We start from the raw sequence: 24,497 nt of genomic DNA, 5'->3' as shown, positions 1-24,497 counted from the left end.
GTCAGGGTTGAGAGAACAAGAATATTCTTTCCCTGTCGATTAAATGAAGGGTGCAGTTTGAAACTCCATATAGATCCCAGACTTCAAAAGGATACATCTGAAGAAGGCCAGAGGTTAAATTGGCCTAAACATGAAAATAATATCCGAAATGAAAGTTTGAATAATACAAATCAATTCTCATCATAAAAATCCTGAAATACAATTTTTTTTTCTTTTAAATAACATGTATCAATGCTAAATGTGGATTAAATAAGGGATCCAATTTGAGATTGTATCTAGATTCCAGATTGGAAAAGATACATCTGCAGAAGACCAGAGGTTACAGTGGTCAAAACATGAAAATATCCGAAATGAAAATAGTTTTAATAATACAAAGCAATTCTCTTCATGAAAATCCTGACATGTTTTTTTTTTTTAAATAACATGGACTGATGCTAAAGAAAAAGAAATGGCTATTAAGAATGAAACGTTAGTATTTTAATATGAAAACTTTGTCTTAAATCAAAAATCCAAGTGACTTAATTTTATAAATTAGATATACGGATTAAATATTTGTTTCTATTTAAAATGTTTTAAAGTTATTCTGGTTTTGATAAATACTTACTGTTTGAATGAAACAGGTGTTCTCTCGGAGGGAACCCATGCAACCGAAAAAGGCTACAAAGACAACTATGGCACCAGCCAAACAGATGAGGGAAACGGGATCCAAGAAGAATTCCATCCAATTCTTGACCACTTTGTTTTTCTCGATGAGCAGCCATGATGACAACACAATAAATAAAGCTCCAAACACCTGCAAGAAGAAAAAAAATATTGCAAATTCAGAAATTAGATTTGAATAACAGATGCACAAAAAATGCTAAAATAAAAAAAAACAATAAAAACCGCTAGAAAAAAACGTTAGCAGCAAAAAAAAAAAAAAAAAGAAAAAAAAAGCTAAAATAGAAATGCTAAAATAGAAAACGCTAGCAAAAAAACAAAAATGCTATGGAAAAAAAAAAAAAACGCCAGAAAAAAAACAAACAAAACTTTTTAGCGTTTTCTATCTTAGCTTTTCTTTTAGCGTTTTGTAATGTTTTTTAACGTTTCATAGCATTAACAGAAACCCCCCCCAAAAAAAACCACTAAAATTTCTTTTAAAAACGCTTATAAATGCTAAGAAAAACTAACGCTAAAATAAAATGTTAAATAAAAAAAAAAACGCTTAAAACGCTAAAATAGAAAACTATTTTAGCGTTAAAAAAAAAAAAACATTAAAAAATAGAAAAAAAATCTAAGAAAAAAAAATAGCAAACGCTAAAATAGAAGCTATGGAGAAACCACCAGAAAAAAACCGCTAGAAAACTTGCTAAAAGAAAAACCGCTAAAAACGCTTAGATTAAAAAAAAAAAAGCGCTTAAAAACGTATAGATTATATTTATAAAAAAAATGCTTAGAAAAAAAAAACCGCTTAGAAAAAAATGCTAAATAGAAAATAAACGCTAAAATAAAAAAAAACCCGCTAAAATGGGGGGGGGGTAAAATAGAAAAACGCTAAAATAGAAATAAAAAACGCTAAAATAAAACCCGCTAAAATAGATTTTAAAAAACGCTAAAATAGAAAAACTGCAGCCTCTGTTTTTCCTTGAGCTTAGGGAATAACCAAAAGTCACAGGAAGTAAGGTCTGGTCTTGATAACTAGTGACTCCTTCGTAAAAAGAATAAATAAAATAAAAATATTTCCAGGTCAGAAACTAGTCAGCGATATATGTTAGATTCCGATCCAGAATAATATTCTCCCTTCCCCCCTTTTTTTTTATTGCTCATAGAATATGAATTTAACAAGCGATTGGAGGCTGTTGGTGAATTTGATATTCCTATGCAACTTCCTCCCTTGAAGGAAGTCAATTCAACCTGCCTAGAGTTAACATCACTTCAGTTCAGAACATGAAAACTAAACGAGAAAAATAAAAGAAGAGTTACGAGACTAGCAAAAGTAAATCCCTGATCCACTTCTTTGCAATTGTACAGGGGTGGGTGGGGTACATATGGTCTGGGGGTTCGATTCCTAGAAACAGTCGAGCTATGTTGAAAAGAGGTAGGTATTTCCAAACATTCATGTCTGGAGATTACGGTTTTAAAAATAATATATATACAGGGTGATTCACGGAAAACGGATGTTTTTAACGTAAACAAAACTGCGAATATTTCAACAAAAATTTTATAATGCACATAAAAAACATTTACTGAACTATGTCATTATGGAGTGTTTAGAAGCGAAAAATTATGTCTGACAAGTTATCATAAAAAAAAAAAAACTAAACATCATCTTAAGCAGGTTTAAAGAGTACCTTCCTCACTCCCTATCCCTTACTCAAGGAGAGCAAAGAGCGTTCTAAAAACGTCTGTTTCCCGTGACTCACCTTGTATAAAAACAATTTTCAAATTTTTACTGTGATCGCCTTACAAAGATTGGAGCTCAGTCGACCTTCTTCCATGAGAATACTGGTAGAGTAGAGAATGACTAACAACGTCACCTCTTTGAGACAGCGTACAAAATAGGCTTTGTGGCTTAGTAGGGGATGCCCTTTTCTCTTCCCTGCAACCTCTCTCCCACAGAAGAGACGTTGCAAGCCTGTCTTTGTTTTAGCGCTATTTCCATGGCAAGTGCTAGTCTGATCTCCAATCTCTGGCCCTCCCCTCGTCAATCTTTCACGATAAACACCAGTCTAGCTGAAACCATGGTCAAAAATTTTCCCCACTCTTTATCTGTGCCAAAACCAAAACGTAGATTCCATGAACAAAACTTTCTTAGAAGTGCACGACTAGAAATCTCTTCCATTTGCCTGTTTCCCACCTGACTACAACCTGATGTCTTCAAGTCCAACATAAACAAATACCTGATGAACCGCCCCCTTAAATAAGACACTTTATCAAGTCTCCAATACTAATGTACTGTACATGCAATAACCCTTATTCCAGAGTGGCTTCCGGGCCTTGATAAGTGGTGACTACCTTGTAAAAGAAGAAAAAAAAAGAAACGAGGTGTCCATACAGGACAAAAGAAATCAACCATCACTGGATTGTGGTAGGTTTGAGCGGCACCTACTCATATGTGGCAGCATTACATCATAACAAATAGGTTGAGCTTTCTAATATTTGGTTTATATTTGTTATTCCACCTGGGCAACACTGGGTGTCCCTGCTAACAATTTCTACAATCACGCCTATTAATGGGTGTAAACGGCTGCGCGGTATTTGGGATATTATTTTTCAAAACGGTTATCTACAGCCAAACACAAATATCAAGTTAAATTATTCTTCGTGATGCTGTTATGAGGTCTTAATTATTGCTGGCTACCGGAAGAAGCAGAGTCAAATTCTGAAACCCAAGTTTACTTTTTAAGGAGTTGAATTTGAGTCAGAACAAAAGGAAACTGACACTTTCCTTTGTGTCGTTTCATAGACAAGTGTTCAAGAAATAAAAATATTAGCCAAACTAAGACTAAACAATTAAAAATAAACAACTAAATTTTTTTTTTTTAATTTTTTATTTATTACATTTTCACCCCAAACAAGGCACATTGCCACTTTGGTGTAGGGGCTACTATCAGGCAGATAAGCTACTGGTGTACTATGTAGGGAGTTGGGCAGCAAGATGCCGGTTCACGTTACACTTGAACTTCTGTATGTCAGTACAGTTGGGGAGCAGGGACCCGGAAGGGAATTCCAAAGTTTAGCGGTTCTGGGGAAGAAACTACTGGAGTAGAAAGCTTTCTTACATCTAGGGATCTCTACTGTGTAGGGGTGGGACTTAGCTGCTTGTTAGGTCTGTCGGGGGTATTTACGTCGAGGGGGTACAAGTGCTTGCAGTTCGTCAGAGCATTCACCATTAAAATACTTGTAGAACAGGTAGAGGGATGCACCATTTCGTCGGCTGAAGCTTAGATGACAGTTCAGGACCTGTCAGGTTGGCGACTCTCTTTTGGACTTGTCTAGGAGCGAGAGACTAGTAGCAGATGCACCAGCCCAAATGTGACAATACTCCATACATGGGCGAATGGTGGCCTTATAGAGGTGCAGGATACTTTCAGGCGTTAGCTTTCTAGCACGGTAGAGAGAGTCTACCTTCTTCGCAATGTTCTCAATGTAATTGTTCTAACTCACGTTTCCTGTGAATGTTAGGCCGAGGAGTTTAAAAGAAGTACTTTCAGACAACCAAGACTTGACAACCAAGACTTGACAACCAAGACTTGACAACCAAGACTTGACAACCAAGACTTGACAACCAAGACTTGACAACCAAGACTTGACAACTAAGACTTGACAACCAAGATTAAACAACTAAGGTTAAACAACTAAGATTAAACAACTAAGGCTAAACAACTAAGGCTAAACAACTAAGGCTAAACAACTAAGGCTAAACAAATAAAAATAAAAAAAATTTTTAAAACGGATTAACAGTTTGATTTGTCTAATGGCATGGCAACTCTAATCCAGCTAAGATTTTATTCTCAGGAAACCCAAAATCAGCAGTAATGATCTGGTCCCTGTTGATTTTGTTGCACGGGTTTAATTCTGTACAGTTCTAAAAGATCCACCCTCCTAAGCCTTGCCTTTTCTTTGAGAAGGGGTTGGTTTATTGATAATCATCTGAGGCGCCTTCACTGGGGAATGCCGACGAGGCGGCCCAAGCACTTTTTACGGATTGGCGTGCCCCACCTCTGAGACACCGACTTCTCAATCCCATTTTCGGACCCTGGTGTCTCGGTTCTTGCAGTGAAAGAGAACTAAACAATCTCTCAGCTCCGTTTAACTCCGCATCATTGAAGACACCCAGCTAACAATGTCAAACGTGTCAAACAATTTTATGGATAGAATAAATGTTTAACCTTTCAAAATACAAGTGTGCGTGTGTGTGTGTGTGTGTGCGTGTGTGTGCGTGTGTGTGTGTGTGTGTGCGTCCTCCAAACTTAATCAAAAAAAAAAAAGAAAAAAAAATCACAGGAAATGCATTTTCATTTCTTGATTATGTTTGCTGAACAAACAAAAAAAAATCAAATAAAAATCGAAATCTCGTAAAACAGCAAAAGCAATTCTCAAATTAGACAAGAGAAGACAGCAAGGATGGAGACAAATTTATAAATAATTTATAGAACAAAATACAAACATTGGGAAAGGAAATAGGACAATTAAAGAAAAAAAATTTATTTCTTTTTAAGATCTAATTTATTGCAAACAATTTTTTGTCATTCTCATCTTTCGCCTTTTGGCGTTAATAAAATTATAGAACTAAAATAAAATTACAACAGGGGAAAAAATTAGTTGAAGACTTGTGTTGAAACAGAAAACCATTTCCTTGAGTCTATTCTAATTATGAGCGGCGTTCTAGTGGTTACCGGCACAAACTGACGACCTAGGTGCCCCAAGTTCGAATCCAGTTCATTCCACAAAAATTACTTGCATGTTGGCAACTTCACGTTATCCCTACTGTAATCCTGATGTCGTTCTTGAAAGAATTCTGACTAGAAAAATATCGGGGAAACCAATGCCAACAACAACAGAATCTTCAAGAGAAGTTCCTTGGCCTTCGAGCCAAGATCACAGTGTAGTAGCTGTTCTGATGCTACACTTCACCTTTTCTATCCTCGGTCAGTGGAGGAGAACTCCTTCATGGCTGAGGTATTTTTTTTTTTCTATCCAGAGTGCCCCTTTTTGAAGAGTTGGATTTTCTCCGCATTAAAAACAGACCGTGTGTCTAACTTTGCCCTCGTGGGGAGGCAAGTAAGTAGGAGCAATAGAATCTTCGGATTCATACGCTATGATGATGAGTGGGAGTATTGGTGGTGTTGAAGTGGATACTAATGCAAACTTGGTGTGCCGTGTTCTAATCCTGTCGGATCCATAGCACCACTATACTAGTGATGTTGGCACTCTTCACATAGTTCCTCCTCTAAATATCCGATTCGTATTTGGAATCGGAAACTCATGCCAACAGCCAAAATAAAGTTTTTAAAAATCCCAACATTTTGATTCATACAAACGTTTACTTATAATCAGTTGAATCTCTTCAACCACTAGATATTTATTTACTAGCTGGACACCCGGCATTGCCAGGTTGTACAATACGCCTGAATATGATATTTTAATTCATGCAGATTGTGTATGTATGTATTATAGAATCAATCCTTTATTGATTATTATATATTACGAGGAATAATTTGCCGGTGAACTAATTTGCAAAAAGATTTTTTTTTAATTTAACAAAATAATGTCGTGCATCAAATTTCGTCCGTGTGTGTTTACACTATCATGTCAGCTGATATTCGAGCCTGACGATGAATATCCTGAGAAAATTCCTGCTTAGTTTTAAAATATGCAAACAAAGAAATGATTTGCGGCGATTTTAAATGGTACCCCTTTTATCATCAATCGAACTCAAAAGTAAAAATTAAAATAAAATGATGAGGTACACCCGTGGTTGAACAGGGGATCATTCGATCTGTAGTCGAATGCTCTACCACCGAGTTATTAGGGGTATCAGAATTTTTGTAGGAATTTTTGACACCCCTAACATGAAACTTTAAATAAAATATTAAAAAACTCGTAATTTCTCTTTTAAAAGTGGTTTGTTTATTTTCTTTATGGATTATACTTCCAAAATAAACTCTTAAAGTTGTATACAAAGTAATAGAAATATTTTTATTTAAAAAAAAAAAAAAAAACAGTAATGAAATTATTTGAATTTTACGAGTTCAGTATTTTTCAATTTTTAAACTTTAAAAATCTATCAAAATTTTTCTATTGATTCAATTTTTACGATATTTTCAGGGCCAATGTGAAATTTTATGCTCTTTCCAATAAACTGGATATAATATTTAAGACAAACGTTTTTTTTTTGTTTGTTTTTTTTTTAATTCACGCTCCACCCCATTTTGAAATGTCTATTAAAAAGTAAATAATTTACTCACCAAAGTTTTATATATCACAAATTGAAGATAAAAGATCAATAAATAATATATTCCAAAGTAGTGTTTTTTTTTTGTTTTTTTAGAAATTTACCTATAAAGTCTAAACTTAAAAACCTTTTTTACTTTTTTTAAAATCACTTTTTTTTTTTTTTTTTTACATGAAACCTTTGTCCTTGGTCCTTTAATTGAAAAAAAAATTAGGGTTTGAATTACATTTTTCGAGTAGTTATAAGCTTGGAAAGACAGGGGAGTCGAATTATTCATTTTTCACAAAGTTTCTGACACACCTACTGAGTTATATATCCAGATGGCAATAAAACTGTTTTTTGTTTTAAGAAATGATTTGCTGAAATTTTATTATTTTCCTTGCCCGGTGTAACATAAAATATTCCCTGTACAAATTATTCCTTTTTGTAAGAAAGACTACTTTTTAGGATCGGATTTTTTCGATTTGACATTAATTGGGTGAATTTCTGTACAAAACACATCTAAGAACACTGCCAGACACATAAATTACCTTTGTGTAAATTTTGCAAAAGATAGTCTCAACTGTTTCAGGACCTATGAGGAAAGAACTCGCACACTCACACGCACAAAATGACTTTTATATAATAGAGATTTTAGTAAACTTTTAGCCCTGCATCGTTTGCTAATCCACACACACAAAAAAGCAAAAGTTGGTAAAAAAAAAAAAAAAAAAAAATCTGTGAGAAGTAAATGGGGAACTGCTTCAAATGCAAGAAACGGAAATGATGAAATCTAATATGATTATTTATTCTAAACTTCCTGTTCTCGAGCTAGAAAGGTCAGAAGGTCACAGAACAGAGGTCAATTGTTTCAATTGGTAATGATAACAAAATAAAGATAATTCACTTTAAAAAAAAAAAAAAAAAATGCTTTATAGGTATAAGTACAGTCTATTATGGGGTGTTTCTTTTTCGTAAACTATTTGGTTGGTTTGGAAATCGCTCCAGCCAAAGCGTGAAGCCACTTGATGCAAGGACCTAAAATAAATAAAATAAAAAGATGATAGACTACTTCAATGTCAAAAACTTGTCAAACAATAAGTATTAGATTGAATAGATTCTGATCTAGTAAACAGCAATTCTTCCCTCTTTGTCAGAAAACTTCATTGAATGTGAGAACTAAAGGACAAAATAAGGGAAGCGAGAGTTACATGAATGTTGAAAGTAATCAAAGTTTCACTTTCTACTCTGATGAATAACAGGTTTTCACAGTTTATATAAGACTAGCATGGGTACCAGGCGTTGCCCGGGCATGGAAAGCTGGTATAGGAAGATTATTGAGCAACCAACCCCCAGAAAAAAATATTCCAATCAAAATAGCGAGTGCCCGTAAGAGCAGAGAAAAAAGAAAAAAACAGGGGAAAAAAGGGGGAAAACAGGGAAAAACAAGAAAAAAAAGGAAACAGAAAAAAAGGAAACAGAAAAAAAGGAAACAGAAAAAAAGGAAACAGAAAAAAAGGAAACAGAAAAAAAGGAAACAGAAAAAAAGGAAACAGAAAAAAAGGAAACAGAAAAAAAGGAAACAGAAAAAAAGGAAAAAGAAAAAAAGGAAAAAGAAAAAAAGGAAAAAGAAAAAAAGGAAACAGAAAAAAAGGAAACAGAAAAAAAAGGAAAAAGAAAAAGGAAAAAGAAAAAGGAAAAAGAAAAAGGAAAAAGAAAAAGGAAAAAGAAAAAAGAAAAAGAGAAAGGAAAAAGAGAAAGGAAAAAGAAAAAGGAAAAAGAGAAAGGAAAAAGAAAAAGGAAAAAGAAAAAGGAAAAAGAAAAAGGAAAAAGAGAAAGGAAAAAGAAAAAGGAAAAAGAAAAAGGAAAAAGAGAAAGGAAAAAGAAAAAGGAAAAAGAAAAAGGAAAAAGAGAAAGGAAAAAGAAAAAGGAAAAAGAGAAAGGAAAAAGAAAAAGGAAAAAGAGAAAGGAAAAAGAAAAAGGAAAAAGAAAAAGGAAAAAGAAAAAGGAAAAAAAGGAAAAAAGAAAGGAAAAAGGAAAAAGGAAAAAGAAAAAAAGGAAAAAGGAAAAAGAAAAAAGGAAAAGGAAAAAAAAGGAAAAAAAATTAGCCGTAGTAGGCTCGAACCTGTAACGTGAAAGAGAAAAAGGAGGTGAAAAAAAGCAAACGCGTTAGTTGTCTTACTCACGATGCATTTGTGACGTCATGGGCCTTCAAAATAAAGTCTTTTAGACGTACGTTGAGATCGCTAGGCGTGAATGACTTGCAAAAATATTGACGAAAAACTGACCACACCTTGCAATAAAAACAGCCCAGTTGACTAGCACAGAATGAATCTTTTTGTCCAATTTTTAGAGATTTGCCGTCTGAGAGATCATTCTTTCTAACGATACTAATTTTGTCAGTGTTCATCGCGTCGAAAGTTTTGGGGAGACATAGAAATCACACACATTTTGCCTTTTATATATTAAACTAGCCTGGGTGCCTAGTATTGCCTGGGTATTTGGAGGTGTGTGTTGAGCAAAACAAAAAAGTGGTAGTAGGCAAGCAGAACCCATACTGCGAAGGAGGAAAAGAATGTGGGGAAAAAATGGGACGTCTTTGCCGTTGTATTCATCGTGAAACCGGAAGTGGTGAAGGTTTAAATTAAGGCTAGTCAATCGAAAAGAGGGGATGACTTTCGAAAATATTGGCCTTGTAGAAAAGTGTCCAGTTGAGGGTGAAGCAATTAATGCTTTTAGTCAATTTGTCGTCTGAAGGGCTGAGCTTCAAAACGATACTGATCTCGTGAAAATCCATTACCCCTGTCGAAAGTTTTAGGCAGACATACATACATTTAAACAGACAGGTGAGATTTAAATTATCGAAGATTTAAGTTTTCCTTCTAGAAGTAATGGATTGATCGAAGTGTAGTATCTGTTCTATCCTCGGTCAGTGATCGAGAAATCACTCTAGACTGAGACAATTTTATCCCCAGCTAAACTCACCTTAAATCCAAATTAACCCTTTTGTGGAGCTGAATTTTTCACACATTACAAACCGACATTGTGCCTAACTGCCCTCAGAAGAAAGCAAATAAACGGACTCGTAACAGAACTAAGCCTGTCATATCATTCTCCTATCAATTCTACCCATGCAACACATGTCCTCAAAGGCCAGAATTCACTTCTATACTGTATACACATCGATGATAGATTCTCCGCTGCATCCATAGTGGTAATTCTATGTTAGTTAGTAATGACTGAAGTTCTCTGAACTTCTTACTCTTTGTAAATGATTGTCGGGAACAGAATGTGAAGAATCTCCCCTCATAACTTGGTCATGTGCCATACTTTGTATGCATGGAGATGAGTAAATGACTGACCAAAATATTTAGGCTGTGTCATATTCAAATTTAGATCATCACACATTGACCTACTCGAGCCAGTACTTGGGATCTACGTCATGAGACCTCAGAGGAAATTGACAGTCGGACAATCTGGTGACCCGCCCACCCAAATTACGTTCCACGATCTTTTATTTTCACAATTTTTTGGAGAAAAGAAAAAATTGCTTTTTTAAATATAAAAAGTTCAAATATCCGTAAACCATTTTTTTTTTTTTTTTTAATCCATAAAAGGTCATGTAATATTTAGCACAGTTTTCAGAGGGGGGAGGGGTTGTTTGATCTGTAGTCGAATGCTCTACCACGGAGCTATATATCCAGATGGCAATATTTTTTTTTTTTTTTTTTAAGAAATGATCGTTTAAATTTTTAAGACAGTTCCTATTTACAATGTCTCCCCACGGGACAGAGTTAGACACCAGGGTCGTTTTTTAATGTGGAGAAAAGGAACAAAAATAAAAAATTGTCTCAGTCGTGAATGATTTCTCCTCCACTGACAGAACAAGAAACTGAAGTGCAGCATCTAAGAACAGATGGTATTTATTTGCTCCCCCACCGAGCAAATTAGGCACAAGGCCGATTTTTAATGTGAGGAGTGAAGGGAGGGGGAAGGGAAAAAGGGGACCAGCTCCCGAGAGGTGGGAAATGGGAGCTGGTTAAAGGTCAGGCATGTGGGGTTGCCCCCACATCTGGTCTTTGCTAGTCATAGCTAGTCCTAGCTAGTCATAGCTTGCAGCATCTGCCGGAACAGATGGTATTTATTTGCTCCCCCACCGAGCAAATTAGGCACAAGGCCAATTTTTAATGTGAGGAGTGAAGGGAGGGGGAAGGGAAAAAGGGGACCAGCTCCCGAGAGGTGGGAAATGGGAGCTGGTTAAAGGTCAGGCATGTGGGGTTGCCCCCACATCTGGTCTTTGCTAGTCATAGCTAGTCATAGCTTGCAGCATCTGCAGGAACAGATACTACACTTTGATCTTGACCCGAAGGCCAGGTTAGAAGTACAAGACAGTTTTTCACACAGATTAGAGAAACGTAATTGGGCATATAAAAAAATGTAATTAAAAAAAAAAAAAAAAAACATTTATCTGGATAAATTGTGGACAAACGACAAACCTTTAAAAAAAAAAAAAAAAAAGAAAAAAAAATGTTCACGGTCGAGATAAAAGGAAAGAAGCAGCCAATGAGAAAAATTACAGCTCATGAATTTTGTATTTTGCCATTATATCAACAAAGATATGTAAATCTTAATATGACGCGTCGCACCCAACCAACCACGGCCACAGAGATATAGCCGTGACCCAACCCAGTCTAGTGTTGACATAGTTCCTATTTACTTGCCTCCCCACGAGGGCAGAGTTAGACACAAGGTCGGTTTTTAACGTGCGGAGGAGAACAAAAAAAAAATTTTAAATTGTCTCAGTCATGAAGGATTTCTCCTTCGCTAACCGAGAACAAAAAATTGATGTGTATTATGAGAACAGATACTACACTTTGATCTCGGCCCGATCACGGAGTTTTATCTTATTAGACCACCTGCGACCATTTGATCAGCATTTATTATACTTATCTAAAAAGCGAAATATTCGCATATTTTTTTATGAAAATCGCTCCAGACAAGGCATGAAACCAGTTTATGTATAAAGCTAAAAAATAAAAATAAAAAAATAAATTAAACAAAATAAAAAAATAAAATACTTCAAGTATATCAAAAAAGTAAGATATATAGATTTGGGCGGGGGTACGCCCTTTTCTCTTCCCTGTAACCTCTTTTCCACAGAAGATATGTTGCAAGCCTGTCTCTGCTTTATTATTATTTTCATGGCAAGTGCTCGTCTGAGCGTCAATCTATGAACCCCTCCCCCTAGCCCGACTTTCACAAAAAACACTCGTCTAACTGAAACTACTACCAATAATTTCCCTTACTCTTTATCTGTACCTAAACCTAAACGTAGATTCCATGAACAAAGTTTTTTTTCTTAGAATCGCACTAGGTGTATCAGATTTTGGGGGGAATTTTGACACCCCTAACACGAAACTGCGAATAAAATATAAACTCGTAATTTCTTTTAAAAGTGGGTTTATTTTCTTTATGCAATATACTTCCAAAATATTAAACTATTAAAGTTGTTTAAAAAAATAGAAATTTTTATTTTTTTAAAAAAACAGTGTTTACAAAGTGCCGGCGCGCCTTCATGCAGCCATTTTTTTACGCAATGAAATCAATTGAGTTTTACGATTTAATTTTTTTTTCAATATTTAAACTTTAAAAATCTATCAATATTTTTCTAGTAGTTAAATTTTTGCGATATTTTCAGGGTCAATGTGAAATTTTATGCTCTTTCCAATAAACCGAATATAATATTTTAGACAAACTTTTTTTTTTAATTCACTCCCCCCCTCCACATTTTGAAATGTCTATTAAGAGTTTAATAATTTATGTACCAAAGTTTTATATATCACAAATTGAAGATAAAAGACCAATAAATAATATATTGTAAATTAAAACAAATAAAGGAAGTGTTTTTTGGAAATTTACCTGTAAAGTCCAAAGTGTAAAACCTTTTTTTTTAAACCACGTTGATTTTTTTTTCAATTGGAAGCCTATGTTCTGCTTATAGTGTCCAGTAACTAATGGACGATGAAGACAATTTTTCTATTTCATTCAATGTTTTCTTTTTCTTTTTTTTCTTTTTTTTTTTAGATATTTAAAAAAAAACATTCACTCGACAAAAAGAATGAAAATATAAATACAAATTTATATATTTCTTTGAGAAAAGAAAAAAATTCCTCGAGTGTTTTTTTTTTTTTAAAGCAAAATCTTATAAGTAAAATTTGACTATTTTTAAACTATGGGAACACATTTCTTCAGACAAGGCTAGACGACTAACGCGAATGTGTGGTTTTTACTTCTGTCCATCCATAGTAAAAAAAAAAAAAAACTACTTCCGGTTTTCGATAAAAAACGTAAAATTCTTGCGTCATGGCGTCTTTTTCAAATAGGCGTTTAAAAAATTCTTTTATTTAAAAAATAAATGGATTTTAAAATATAAATATCGATAAATTCTTAACAATGAAGAATGGAACTACACATCGATTAGTAATTTTTATAGACAAGTGATTTTTTTGGAATTTATATCGATTTTTTTATAATCGACGTAAGTTAAATTTCGTTTATTTTCTTCAAATTTTTTTTTTTTTAAGAAAACTGCTTTTAAAAAAGAAATATTGCATAATTTGCTATTAAACCTGTTATTTTTTTAAATTTGGTCTTTGCTCCTTTAATTGAAAAAAATTAGAGCTTGAATTACATTTTTCAAGTAGTTATAAGCTTGTAAAGATAGGAGGTCGAATTATTCAATATTTTTTCACGCATTCGTAAGGTCGGTTTCTGTCACACCTTGAACTGCACACCCATGGAACTGTTCCGTTTTCCTGCTTTCCAACTGACTACAATTTTGTTGTCTTCAAGTCCAATGTAAACAAATTTAAGCTTGTCTTAAATTTTACACATTTTATCGAAATTGGAAGAAGGATTCGAAACATAGGGTTTAGTACGGTCATCTTGATTTGTCTATAAATTTACCTTGAATAAAGACCTTATGTCGAACTTGTTTTTGTGGGGGGGAGTAAATATTAATACGAAGGCAATAACACAGGTTGCTTTGCACACAGTTGGGTCATTTTGTTTAACGGCATATCAACTGTTTCCGTGTTATTTAATGTTGAATCCAGGAATTTTAGAAAAAAAAAGATTTTATTCTTTAAATATTTATTCATGGTGTTTGGTTTGGCCGTTTCATAAAAAAAAATGTTCTTGTTGACTTTGCAGAGTCGAGTTTTACACGTTTGGTGTATTTTAGGTTAGGAAACCAGTATCTTTGGACAGCCTAATCTAACAGCGTCAAGGATCAAAATTGGAATATTGATTCTAGACATAGGGTTTAATATCGCTATCTTAATTTAATCTCTTTGTAATATCTATATACCGCTATCTTGATTTTAATCTGTATATGGTCCGATTGGAGACGGGTGTAATTCTATAAAATTATCTTAAATAACGATTGTGTCTAACTTGTTTTTTTGTGGGGAGTAAATATTGTGGTGGTGGAAGGATTAATCAGAATTAGAAAAATAACTTTTTGAGAGTATCGGAATCAGAAAAATTTGTGCCGCTCTGCCGATGCCAAAAACGATTCTATTGATTTTTTTTAACAAAATTTTTCCATTGCTGGTACTACTGATAAAATAAATAATGATTGATTTTAAAACTACTAGTAAAACTAAGCTCAATATTAAGAAATTTAAAAAAAAAAAAAAAAGTCGGAATCGCTAATTGTATCGGAATCTGGAATTGTATCGGTGGCGGGATATTGAAATCCCGCCATCATTAAAACATCGCCACAATAATATGGACAATAATACAATACAAAGAATGTTTTATATATAGAAAAACTCATAAAAAATAGATGAGGTCAAAGAAAGAAAGATTTATTATAACAGGTTGATTCATACAACGTACGCCCCACCCCCCAAAGTCATATTAGAATCAATCAAAGAACGATTCTGTTTAAACGCAAATCCAAGAACAAAAAAGAAAAAAAAAATAGTTGTGTCCCATTTTTTTTTTTTTTTTTTGTCCAACACGATCGCATGACTCACGTTTAACCATCCTGAGGTTTGGAGGAAATAAGAGTTCAGAGTGACTAAGGAGGGACATTACTTAGATTATTTATTTGCTTACAAAAGAAATAATTTATATATATATATATATATATATATATATATATATATATATATATATATATATATATATATATATATATATATATATATATATATATCACAACCGTAAGTGGAACTAAACATGATTCACTTATTCTTAATGACCCCAAGAGCGATTTAACTTTTTTTTTCTTCTTTTTCAAACCCTTTAAAAGCTAATAAGTCTGAACAATGACATTCGAAAGTCTACTACAAGGGTTGGCAACCTCTAGCCCGCGTATTGGAAGCGGCATACATATATAAAACTAATCTACAAACACGTGTTTAACGGTTCTACTGCTCGTCAGTGTCGCACGACTGTTCTGGGATTCGAACCTCAGCTACACTGACGAAACACGTGTTTGTAGATTACTGTTTTATAATAAATATTTGTTTACGTAAAAAAAAAAAAAAAAAAATGGGCGATCTTCTAAGAAATATTATTGGTGCTAATACAGAGATTGATCCGCGCTATTTTTTAAATCGTATTTCCACGTTAAATTAAAGCTTTGTTTTTGTTTTTTAGGTTAAAGTACCGAATAGGTACAAAACACCCTCCCCCTCTCCATGTTAAGAATGGCTTTTTAAATAACATTATTTCAGCACGGATCAATAAGTGCATGAGTACCAAAATATTTTCTTATACCTCCAAGGTTGGAGACGCTAATAATTGTATTATCGTTGAAAAAAAAAAATGCATACAAATATATAAGGGGGCAAAGAGAATTAGAGAAATTCTTTAAAATGAGACTTATCGAGATAATTCAAAACTCAACCATTGAAGTGGAGGCTATATAGAAGAGAAAGAAAAACATATCTATCTACACCTATATATATATATATATATACATACATATACTTATGCATAAATTGGAAGAAATAAAAATTCAATTTTAATCGCACAGGTTACGTTTAGGGTTAGACTTTAGAGTTGGATACATGTTTGTAATTTTATTGTATTTCCATGTTTTTCACAATTTTCTTGTAGCGGTTTAACGTTTCGAGATCGGCAGCTTCCGGTTATTCCTGTTGGTGGCCGAGCACACCCGAGAAACTTTGTGGAAACTGTGGGTCGGAAAATGCAAAACTGCCATAAGGTGAAATGTTTAAGCTTACTTGAAAATAAAATCTGTATATAAAAAAAAAAAATTATACCCCGGTTGAGGTTTGAACTCATATCCTGTTTTTAATTACAGCATGCTATCCAATTGACTAGCTGGATCAAGTTCGAATTAATGACACTATTCAATACATAAACCAGATTCTTAACCCCCTCTTCTCTTTAAGAGTCGAATATAGGTCAGTCGTTTATAGAGAAGAGAATCATCATTATGGCTTCCTTTTAGTCTCAAGAGACCCCGCCTCCGTAAGTATGGCTGCATGTGTACTTGTGAAGCAAGGGTTGCATGTCAAATATGCCTGGTACTAATCTAAACCAGTCCTTAAATGAGATTCTCCAATCTAAAAACATAAGTCGACTTCAAGTTCCATTATTGGGACTTAATTATAAGGTAAGTGAAGAAGGTTCTAACTCGAGGTATATACAACAAAAAAAAAAAAAACTTCCACGGATTAATATGGGGGGGGGGACTATCTGCAAGTACTATCCTAAACTGGGATCGGGGCAAAGGACTTCTACTAAGTAGATATTAATAAGTCCTTACCTTTTTCATTTATTTTTTTAATGGAGAGTAGATAATGCGGTGGATGCGTTATCGGCAGCTCCAGTAACTCTCGCTTTTTTTTTTTTTTTTTTGGTCCCTCAGTCCTCATTTCCAATGAGTGATTTTTCTGACAAAGGGTGAAGAAAAAGCTGCTTCCCAGGTCGATAGTACTTCGTGAACAGTAGTCTGAGATGCCAGAAATTTTCTGTCTCTATGTCTATCCTTGCGGCCATGTCACTAGTAAGGGTGCTGGAGGTAAACGTTTTCATCTGGGCTGACGTTAACCGCCTGATAGTCAGGGATGCGAACCTTGGATTAACCACTAAGGAGGCTGTCCTATCAGCAGGTGCAAAGTACTGGGGCTGCTGTATTGCCATTTGGTGAATGGATTCTGGACCATGCAGTAGTCTCTGGTGGGGCCTCTCGATGCCATACTAGTGGGTAATTGTTACAGCTTTACCTTATGTGCTACAAAAAAAAGAAATTTTTCGTCTTTTCTCTCTTACTCTCCCTCTCTGTCCTGTTTTCTCTTACTCTCCCTCTCTGTCCTGTAACTAAGTATGCTGACCTGTTCCACAAATCCCAAAATCCTCAACATGAAATATCTTAAAAAAAATATGAATAAACCTAGAACCCCATCCTCCAACGTAGACACCTACTACCATGTCTCCTCCAACATCAGGGGGTCTACGTTTCAACCTTCCAGAGGTTAAAACGCAATTACAGGAGACAAAACCAGACATATTCTTTCTAAGCGAGACTGGAATAGGGCCGACCACCTCCCTAGATGAGTTCATAATTAAAGGATACTCTAACTTAACATCTAAATCTGACTCCCAAGATCGCCATGGGCATGGAATATGTTCCTACATTAAAGATGGCTTCCCGTGTGGCAGGGATATCTCCAGAGAAGACCCTAATTTACCGTATATGTGCTTCCGGATTGCACTTGCTTACACCACTGCATTTATATTTTCCCTCTATCACCTCCACAACAGCGGTGTCACCATCTTTAAGAGTATATCAGAGACAATTGACCACATCCTGTCTGCTCATCCCTTGGCTAACATTTACATTTGCGGTGACTTCAATGTCCATAATGTGGAATGGCTGACGCACTCAAATAAGACTGATGATGAGGGGAGGTTCTGTCATGATTTTGCCATTGCCTATGACTTCACGAGCCCATGAGTGTGCCCGATACTACCGGTCAGTACGCAAGCCTTCTGGACCTTTTTCTTTCCATTTCCCCAGAGCTCTGCTCATGTTCCATTCTATCTCCTCTGAGTTCCTCCGACCACTCTGTTGTATCAGTTAAGATAAAATGAAATATAATAAGTCTACAGACGTACCTCTCCACCGTACTGTATACCGATACTCTATGGCTGACTGGGATAGTCCGTACATTCATATCTGATCTACCTCTCCATTCCATGTTTAAAAAGGATGTGTTGTCTATAGTATCAGACCTGACTGAATAGTTACTTGTAGGCATAGACCAATTAATACCATCCAAAAAATTCCAACAAAAACCTAACAGCCAGCCAGGGTTCTCCCCTGAATGTGCTGCTGCCATCGCGCACAGAAATCACTTTTTCCATAGCTACCAACGTAATAGATGCACTGAGACTAAAGCTGCTTTCAGGACCACCAGCAACCATTGTAAAAGAGTAATAAAAAATGCAAGAGAGCTATATGCTCAATCTGTTAAATCCAAAGTAGCTGAGCAGTGGCTTGCTTCCCACCAGTTCTGGCAAATAGCAAATAGAATCATGAACAGAAGTGTGTGCTCTATCCCAACCATTATCAATGGGCCAGAGGTCATCTCAGCATCCGACACGGCCAAACGATTTGCCAAGAACTTTGCAACAAATTCTACCCTATGCAACGAAGGCCATCAACTCCCCGTATTTCCTCCTATAACACACAACACGCTAGGTAACATAAATATCTGTGTGTGAGGTCGCCAAGCTAATCAAGAACCTTTACTCCAGTAAAGCAACTGGCCCTGACGGCATTCCAATTATAGTGTTAAAAAAGCTCCAATCAGAACTTGCCCCCATACTTACAAAACTATTTAAGCGTTGCCTTAAGGAGAAGTGCTTTCCAACACCTGGAAAACCTCATCAGTATGCCCTGTATTTAAGAATTCAGGTGAAAAGTCGTCTCCCTCTCAATACAGACCAATAAGTCTCCTGTGTGTCATGAGTAAGTTGCTGGAATCCATATTAAATAGAGAAGTAGTCAACCACCTCAGCAGAAATAACCTTCTTAGTGACACACAATATGGTTTCCGTTCTGCTAGATCTACAGCAGATGTGCTAACGGTTATGTCTCATAGGATTAGTGAATCTCTCAACAAAGGCTTAATTTCTAGGGCAATTGCTCTTGATATATCAAAGGCCTTCGGTAAGGTATGGCATAAAGGCCTACTTCACAAGATTTCCAGCTACGGTACAACTCTCTTCTTGATCTACATTAATGATCTCCCAAAACACATACTTAAATAATTTGTTGACATCTATGCTGATGACATGACTGTCTATGACAACACATCAAAGGCTGTAAATGACAATTTTCTCTCTGATTCTCTCTCAGATCCTGAGCGCGTGGTACAGTGGGGGAAGAGGTGGCTGGTTATCTTTAATGCATCTAAGACCAAGCTCCTATCATTACATCATAAACGATCCGATCCCCATCTGGCATCAATTGAAATGGATGGCTCTCGTCTAGGGGAGGCCCCATGTTTTGATAAGCTTCTGGGTTTGACCTTTACTCCTGATTTGAAATGGAACACATACATCAAGTCTGTGGCCAACGTCGCTGGGAAAATGGTGGGATCCTTCTACTGCGCCAGAATATATCTCACTAATGATGCAATTCTCTATCTATATAAAAGCCAAGTACGTCCAAGGATGGAGTACTGCTGTCACATCCTATCCTGCCTTGATAGAGTACAAAATAGACTTCGTGGCTTGGTGGGGGATGCCCTTTTTTCTTCGCTGCAACCTCTCAACAGAAGAGACGTTGCGAGCCTGTCTCTGTTTTATCGTTATTTGCATGGCAGGTGCTCGTCTGAGCTCCATTCTCTGGTCCTCCCCTCGCCAATCTTTCACGAAAAACACCCGACTAGCTGAAATCATTGTCAATAATTCTCCCCACTCTTTATCCGTGCCTAAATCAAAACGTAGATTCCATGAACAAAGCTTCTTTCTTAGAACTGCACGCCTGTGGAACTCTCTGCTGCTTGCCTGTTTCCCTCCCGACTTCAACTTGAAGACATCCAAGTCCAACACAAACAAATTCCTGATGAACTTCCCCCTTAAGTAATGACACTTTATCAAATCTCCAATACTAACTATTACTACGATACTATCCCATTGATTACTGTACACACAATAACCTTTATCCCCGAGTGGTTTCTGGGTCTTGATAAGTGGTGACCTCCATGTAAAAAAAAAAAAAAAAATTTGAAGCCACGCCCTTCCTGAATCAGTACCGCTTTATTCCAGCAGCAAGACGTGCAGAACAATTAATAAAAAAAAAAAAAAAAAAAAAAAAACAATGGCGGAATAAGCAAGGTAATAGGTACAAAACATCCTCCCATGTTAAGAATGACTTTTTAAATAATAACATTATTTTAGCACAGATCAATAAGTGCATGAGTACCAATAATTTTATCAAGAATTCTTCATAAGTTTTGGTTTCGATTATGGCTGAAGTTATATATATATATATTTCATAAATATTTCGGTTTCGATTCAAGCTGATGCACCCAAGTCATATGGATATATATTTGAAATCGCAACTTCATAATATATAAAAATCGTACCTATTCTGTATTTGTACCTTACAACTGAATAAAAAAAAAATATAAAACTTTAATTAAACTTGGAAATACGATTTAAAAAATAGCGCGGATCACTAAGTGCATTAGCACCAAATTATATATATATATATATATATATATATATATATATATATATATATATATATATATATAACTGGAGTGCCATCAGTTATATTCGGAACCGAAGTCAAAACTTATGAAGAATTCTTGGTAAAATTATTTATAAATGGAAATACATAATTAAACGACCCGGATGTAAACGTAAGAGAATACAACACACGGTATCGTATTAATATCTCAATTATAAAACTCAGTCTCCATTTTTTTTTTCAAACTGTATTTCCTCAGAAACAGATAACAGAGCGGCGTGAGATGTCTTAAATGATTGCATTTTTTTGTGGAATGTATTTTATGTGTCTTTACCCGGTTAAAATAGTTGCTAAGGAGTAAAAATTGAAAGAAATGACAACTTGGCAAACATAAGTCGACTTAAACTGCTCTTCTACGCATGCGCAAATATACATTAGTATGTTAATCTTAGATAAGTAATAGCTAAAACTAAAATAACTGACAAAAGCTGATATGTTAACGTCTCACGTTTGAGAGCTTTAAATTTTGGTTTTTGTTTCGATTCTAGCTGATAGCATTCAAGTAATTTTCTTTTTTTAAACTTGAAATCATGAATAAATACCGAGTACAATACAATATGAAATAATCGATAGAGAATTGACTATAATAATAAATACAACAATCTGCATTTGGCCTTCGGGACAAGATCAAAGTGTAGTATCTGTTCTTCAGATGCTGCACTTCAATTTCTTGTTCTGTCAGTGGAGGAGAAATCCTTCACGACTGAGAATTTTTATTTTTCTCCACATTAAAACAAAAACGACCCTGGTGTCTAACTGTCCTGTGGGGGGGGGGGCATTGTAAATAGGAACAATCTGCATTAATTAAAATCATATTTAAGCGTATTTTACGACCGGGCAATGCCAGGCGATCCTTGCTAGTAATAAATATAGAAGTAAATATACTTATTTTTAGTTATGCAAGAAGAATGTCTTAAATACGGCACAGTTTATGAATTAAATCAAAGAATACTAGTGGTAATAGTTAAGACCCAATTGGTCATGGATGGGAATGGTACATTTCCGCGTGGCTGATTGGCGTTGCCGTTTCGGCTTCGCCATTTGATTCGGTGGTGGAGGGACAATTCAGCGGCGACCACACTAGTCAAATTTTTATAAAGATTTTATAATTTTTTTTTTTTTTTTTTTTTAAATTAAAAGAAAAGCATGAAAATATGCCACTTTAACTGTTTTTAAGAAAAAAAAATGTTTTTGTAAAACTCTTTTCGGTCAATTAAAAGATTCATTACTTTGTGTGTGTGGGGGGGGGTCAAATGGTGATTTATATTATTTACTGCTATAGAGGCGTAGACGCATCGTTTAATGATATCATGTAGTCTGTCTTCCAACCAAGTAAAAGGCAGTGACGAGTTGTGTCCATGTGTATGTCCAAAGAGAGGAATGGGCTGGGCGAAGAAAAAAAGAAGAGACACGGAAGGGAGGATAGAAATGGTTAAATTTTTGCGGTGCTTGTTAAGGTATAGTCGACAAATCGATGTTTAATACGTCGTTTTAAGCAAAAGCAATATTACGTACTTGTCATGTCGAAAATAGTAATATATCCAAAAATTACGAAAATTCATCGAGTAGAACTGCTATTGTGTTTTTAGTTAAGAAAGAAAAAGAAAGAAAAAGAAAGAAAAAGAAAAAGAAAGAAAAAGAAAGAAAAAGAAAGAAAGAAAAAGAAAGAAAGAAAAAGAAAGAAAGAAAAAGAAAGAAAGAAAAAGAAAGAAAGAAAAAGAAAAAGAAAGAAAAAGAAAAAGAAAGAAAAAGAAAAAGAAAGAAAAAGAAAGAAAAAGAAAAAGAAAGAAAAAGAAAAAAAAGAAAAGAAAAAAAAGAAAAGAAAAAAAAGAAAAGAAAAAAAAGAAAAGAAAAAAAAGAAAAGAAAAAAAAGAAAAGAAAAAAAAAGAAGAGAAAAAAAAGAGAAAAAAAAGAGAAAAAAAAGAGAAAAAGAAGAGAAAAAAAAGAAGAGAAAAAAAAGAAGAGAAAAAAGAGAAAAAAAGAGAAAAAAAGAAGAGAAAAAAAGAAGAGAAAAAAAGAAGAGAAAAAAAGAGAAAAAAAGAAAAAAAAGAGAGAAAAAGAAAAGAAAGAAAAAGAAAAGAAAGAAAAAGAAAAAGAAAAAGAAAAAGAAAAAGAAAAGAAAGAAAAAAGAAAATAGGAAAAGAAAAAAGGAAAAGAAAGACAAAGAAAAGAAAGACAAAGAAAAGAAAGACAAAGAAAAAAAAGACAACGAAAAAAAAGACAACGAAAAAAAAAGACAAAGAAAAAAAAGACAAAGAAAAAAAGAAAACGAAAAGAGAAAGAAAAAAAGTATCGTTATAGACAAACATTGCCCCCATGACAAGTAATCTAAAATATTCGTTTCGGAGTTATTTCCCCTGTGTAGCTTCCTACTGTCTACTCTTAAACGTCTAAGAAAAATGCGAATTTTAACAATTTCCCGTAAAAATTACTTTTAACTAGAAATAAATTTCTACTCTAAGTTTTCGTAATTTTTGGATATATTAATAGTTTCAGCATGGCAATTAAGTACGTTTTAGCTTAAAACATTTTTTTTTTAATCGATCTGTCGACCGTATCTCAACAAGCACCACTTTTGATCCCGGACAACGCCGGGTAACTTGCTAGGGTTTTTTTTGTTTTTGTTTTTTTTTTTAATTTTTTGTTAATCAGGCCCATGAGTAATATTTCACGCGGTTCACTGGTCGGGGGGGGGGATTAAAATGTTGCCTACGCGTCTTGTTTTTAGGCGAACAAGTTTCGTTCGAATGCAGACAGAACTGAAATTAAAAACGACAGGGATTGGAGGGAGAGGGTTGCTTATGGCATATCAAAATACAGCCACCATTTCAAAAAGGCGGTCGGCCTAATAAGCACAAATGTCAACGCTTACATAACCGGTTCAGCTCAGTTACTTGCATGGACTAACACCCCCACCCCTCCCATCTTTTGTCGCCAAGTAAATGATATCGGGTAAAATATTTTCGAAATCCAAACCATATTTGAGAGATGGAAAAAGTGGGTGGGTGGGGAACAAAAAAACTTTCGTGGATTATTCAGATTCATGAACTACAGTTTTCACCTTTAGTGTGATTTTCACAACGTTTCTGTCGATGTAACCTTCCACCTTCTTCAGGTGTATCTTGTCGAACTCGAGAATGTTTCTGTGGAACTCGGGAATTTAGACAAAATTTCGAACGGAAGCCTTTATTTAATTCACGGAGGTAAACATGCTATTGTTCCGTTAGTCATGACTGGATAGAGGTCTTCAGTAATTCGCAATTGTATTTTTCCGTCGCCCACACATTGAAGACTGAACCTTCAACTTTCAGGAGAAAGTCACCTTGACAAAGGTCCTTGCAAATTGACACTCAAGATGAGAACAGTCAGTGGCTTAGCTAGAGAGGGGCGAGGGGAGGGCGGTTCGCCCCGGGTGACAGCAAAAGAGAGGTGACAATGTCACCCCAACAAAAATTTTTCAGCCAGGCTATGGTGCGAAAATAGTCTGAAAACAAGATTCATTTATCATATATTATGTAAAGTTTGAAAGTTTTTAATCTTTTCGGAAATATTAGAAACTCTTAGTTTTTTTGTTTTTTTTATTAGTAACTGAAAAATATTTTTGCCGATGCTTATTGAAAACTAAACCCTGTATTTTCTATTAGTACATTTTAAATCATTTGATGACACTCATTTGATTTTCTTTTAATTGTGAAAAATGATTGGAAAAAGAATTAAGTGGTATATATATATATATATATATATATATATATATATATATATATATATATATAT

At 34.7% G+C, this 24,497-nt stretch overlaps 1 protein-coding gene across 2 annotated transcripts in view; it reads right to left on the bottom strand.

Moving 5' to 3' along the window:
* The window catches only part of LOC145259679 (tetraspanin-17-like), a 119,992-nt gene that overhangs the window by 29,159 nt on the left and 66,336 nt on the right, over positions 1-24,497 (bottom strand). For both annotated transcript variants that reach the window (XR_013864181.1, XM_080117343.1), the window contains exon 2: positions 605-793. Coding sequence is in view for 1 of the 2 variants with exons in the window: in XM_080117343.1 (XP_079973469.1) it covers positions 605-793 (189 nt within the window). In the remaining variant the exon portion in view is untranslated. The remainder of the gene's footprint in view (positions 1-604; positions 794-24,497) is intronic.

The sequence above is a fragment of the Euprymna scolopes genome, chromosome 35, assembly GCF_053919585.1.
Source record: "Euprymna scolopes isolate OS-2025 chromosome 35, ASM5391958v1, whole genome shotgun sequence".
Lineage (NCBI taxonomy): Eukaryota > Metazoa > Mollusca > Cephalopoda > Sepiida > Sepiolidae > Euprymna > Euprymna scolopes.
Note: the sequence above shows the minus strand (reverse complement) of the source record. Positions and strands in the feature narration are given on the sequence as shown.